Below are 4,192 nucleotides of genomic sequence, written 5' to 3' on the forward strand. Positions count from 1 at the left end.
CCCCCTTATTGAATTGTAATTCAAAAAACATGCCAGTCAGGTCAGCAGAGACTTTTACCTAAATCTGACATAAATTTGGATGTAACACAGTAGACAGGACAGTTAACCTTTATGTAATGAAATTATATCATATTCAATATGTAGATTAAAATTAAGCAGAAAACTGAAAACATTTTTTAACATTTTAGAAACCTATAATTTGTTTTATTGCGAAGGCTTTTGTGATCATTAGGTGAAGTGCATTTTAAAACCGCAGAGATTCTTTCTGACAGAACTACAAAGTCTTCAAAGTGACACAGAACATTTTTTCACATGGCTTCCAAAAAGCTGGAGATGTTAGCTAATCTTTATGTAGAAATGTATATTAGCTTCTCATCTCACTCAATGAGTCAAATAATCATAAGAGTAAGTTCTTTAGCAGACACATTTATTCTCCCTAATTTTTCTTACAGAATCTGGAGCAGAATACCTTGATGATGCTGTGGAGATGGAAATACTGTGCCATTAACTAGACAATATTACTGTAGCTTTCCATTTCTTTTCTGCTCTTCTTAACCAAACTTGGCCAAAGTGATAGATGTTTACTAGCCTGGTAGTTTTTTTTAAGTTACATGAGTTTAGTTTCCAAGTAACTTTTGAATATATAGCTTAAGCTCAGAATTCATTTAAGCACTTTTAAAAATGAGCTTGTCTCTTTCTCTTTTCTGGATAATTTATTTTGGTTTAATCTATATGGAAGTGATAACTAGTGTTATGTACTAATAATGTAATCAATATTGTGTATTTAGGGCTAGCATAATAAATATGTATTTAGGGATAAGGTATCAATGTAAAATTGTGTATATATTGATATATTGAGCGTCTCATACAGATTTTAATTTTATTTATTACAGATTTATGCTCAGGAGGACAAAGCCAGATTATAGCACGAGTCACTCTGCACGGCTTACTGAGGATGTGCTAGCAGATGATAGGGATGACTATGATTATTTGATGCAAACTTCCACGGTATAGTAACATAGGATTGGTATTTTAGCTGTTTGCTTTGCTAATCCTGTACTACTGAAGTTAGACCACTATGTTCTTTTTGTTTTGACTTGTCATTCTAAAACATTTTCTACAGGGAAAGCCATAAGTGAATTGAATCCATTTTTGAAACTACTACTAATAACACCAAACACAAAAGAGGAAGAATAAAAAGTTCTAGAATAGTGGAATAAATAGGAAAAATTGCATTAAACAAGGTTCAGGACCTTGTTTACTCAGCATTTATTTAATGGAATTCCCAGTGAAAGTTCTGTGCAGGTTTTGTGCATCTTCTCTGACACGATCAGCTCCATAAGCACTCAGTCTTGAATTTTTAAAGGAAAAAATTACTTCTCTTTTGGATGTATTTTCCTCTTTCTAAAAGATATTAGATACTAGAAACTGAGTCACCTACAATATAGAAATTGTAGCTGCACTACAAAAATATCGTAGAATGCTATGATGCAAAAGCCTACAATACAATCATATAAGCTGCATCTTTAATATTTTTTTTTTTCTTTTTTTTTGACAGTACTATTATTCAGTGAGAATATTTCCTGGTCAAGAACCTGCTAATGTCTGGGTGGGCTGGATTACATCTGACTTTCACCAGTATGACACAAGCTTTGACTTGGAAAGAGTGCGTACTGTCACAGTTACACTGGGAGATGAAAAAGGGAAGGTTCATGAGAGGTTGGTTAAAATTTTTTTAAAAAGATACGTATTTTATACCCATAAAAGCAACTAACAATCTATAAGCTATAAATCCACCTAATTTAATATAATTAGGTTTATGTTAAAAAAATACAATAGAATATAATAGGAAAAAGTGTAACTTGTTCTCTTGCTTATGAAGGACCAGTGATGTGATTATTACTCCATGTATATAGTAATAATCTAATAAAATCAATAAGCACAGCTTTTCTATGTAGTTTCAGACCATGATCATGTAAATATTGACTTATGAACTGCTACAAAGTAGAGCAAAATACCTTGTAGCATTTTTAGAACTTTTTGATTTTGAGCAGGCCAAAATTAGTGCAGCACCTCCTCTCAGTACTTTAGCTTATGATCCCTGCCAGAAACTTTGTGTTTAACATCAAAGATTTAAAACATTAGCTTTGAAAGTCAGTTTTGTCTCATAGAATTTTACAAAAGATTTGAACTTGTTAATATTTTGCAATCTTCAATTTTTATTTTTTCAATTGTGAAGTCTAGGTTTCATTGAATTTTGGCATTGGTTATGCTTGGGTCTGTTGTTTTCAGCCACAAGAGCTTGTTGGTTGCAGGCATGCAAAATTGTTCTTAGCCCACTACATAAAGTTTACACACCATCCATAAATAATTCTGTCTTTTGACATTCAGTATAAAACGCAGCAACTGCTATATGGTGTGTGCAGGAGAGAGCATGAGCCCTGGACAAGGACGTAATAATAATGGTCTGGAGATTGGTTGCTTGGTTGATGCTGCCAGTGGCCTGCTGACCTTCACAGCTAATGGCAAGGAACTGGGCACATACTATCAGGTGAGTGTTTTTTGATCATGTCTTTCAGTGGAAAGGGACACAACTGAATCTTCAGACTACAATTTATTAGAAACTTTTGTACAATTGGAAGTAATTAGTGAAATCAGTGATTTCTCCTCTCCTATTGTGATTTTCTCAGGTTTTATTCAAAAGCTTGCACTTACTGACTGTCAATACAAATATTAGGGTGTTCTTTTAATATATAATAGTGTTTTGCTGTCTTCAGTGGTTATATATTTGTGCATCTTTGATTTAGGTTGAACCGAGTACAAAGTTATTTCCTGCTGTATTTGCTCAAGCTACAAGCCCCAGTGTTTTCCAGTTTGAATTGGGAAGAATAAAGGTAAATAATGCTTGGGTTTGTCCAGGTTTAGGACTAATATATCATATCAAATAATGATTTGGTGTTTTTTAGATTTTATTTTGACCATTTGTTGCCTGCAGTGTGCTCTTGTAATTGGGCACATTTTTGCGATTTCAAGTGTTTGCACTATTGCCATTTTTATTCTTAACTCAGTTTTAAATGTTTCATGTATTTAAAACACAGTTCATTGAATGAGAAGGGTTGTAACTGGTTAGAATTGACAGAGAATATTGCAGAGTCTTGTTGAATTTTCTGAATCTCATCCTTCATGATGAAACGAAATCACTGAGGTCAGTAAGGCAAACAAACAGAGCGTGGATGACTGGTGCATCTGCAGATTAGGTTGGGGTTTTAAAATAGTTTTAAAGTATATTCTGACAGCACACTAGAGAAAACTGAGCTAAAATTTGCTTCCTTGCTTTGGAGACGTGGATGTCTAACAAATCAGAAGATGTAAAAGAAGAGTGCAGTTCAGATCTGTGGTCCAAGGATGTGACAACACATTCCATTCAAGTTTCTATTTCAAATTTAGCTATTTAAAATTTTTTTTGTATTGTTATGTACAACGCTCTCTTGCTGCTAATCTGCCAACCGTTCCCTGCTGGTTTTACAATCATTTACAAAAATATTAATTTCCTGTTGCACTGTAATTTACTATATGTTGAATTTATTTCTTGAAAAATATAATATATACATAGTTTGGTAAAGATGATGACACTGATTGTCTCTTCTGTTGGAATTTTCCAGAATGTGATGCCATTATCTGCTGGCTTATTCAAAAGTGAACACAAAAACCCCATCTCTCAATGTCCTCCACGTCTCCATGTCCAGTTTCTTACTCATGTGCTTTGGAGCAGAGTGCCAAACCACTTTTTGAAGGTTGATGTCTCTCGGATCAGTGAACGACAAGGCTGGATGATACAGTGCCTGAATCCTTTGCAGTTCATGGCCCTTCATATTCCTGAAGAAAACAGGTTGATGTTTGTGTGTTGAAGTATATTCAGTTTAAACAAGTGAAGAAATATAACTGTGATTTCCTTGTTACCCAAATGTCTCAGTATTTTGCCAGTGCCAAAATTGAAAATAAAATCACTAAAATATTAGATAAGAATTCTAAACGAAGAACTCTGCCCCAAACCCTCTGCAAATGAACTGGTTAGTCTGTTGTCATTTTGCAACCCCAGATCTAAAAAGAATAAGTCATATAAATATCTCAAACTATACTAATTTTAAAATCTTCATTTCAGTTATCATAGAATCATAGAATACTTAGGGTT

At 33.7% G+C, this 4,192-nt stretch overlaps 1 protein-coding gene across 1 annotated transcript in view; it reads left to right on the forward strand.

Moving 5' to 3' along the window:
• The window catches only part of LOC104412396 (ryanodine receptor 2-like), a gene marked incomplete at its 3' end in the record, with an annotated part of 47,931 nt that extends 45,037 nt beyond the window's left edge, over nt 1-2,894 (forward strand). The window contains exons 16-19 of the mRNA XM_010023117.1: nt 894-1,008; nt 1,559-1,719; nt 2,392-2,551; nt 2,808-2,894. Of these exons, the coding sequence (XP_010021419.1) occupies nt 894-1,008; nt 1,559-1,719; nt 2,392-2,551; nt 2,808-2,894 (523 nt within the window). The remainder of the gene's footprint in view (nt 1-893; nt 1,009-1,558; nt 1,720-2,391; nt 2,552-2,807) is intronic.
• Nucleotides 2,895-4,192: the final 1,298 nt, after the last annotated feature.

This window comes from Nestor notabilis, unplaced genomic scaffold (assembly GCF_000696875.1).
Source record: "Nestor notabilis isolate BGI_N333 unplaced genomic scaffold, ASM69687v1 scaffold7111, whole genome shotgun sequence".
NCBI classification, from domain to species: domain Eukaryota; kingdom Metazoa; phylum Chordata; class Aves; order Psittaciformes; family Psittacidae; genus Nestor; species Nestor notabilis.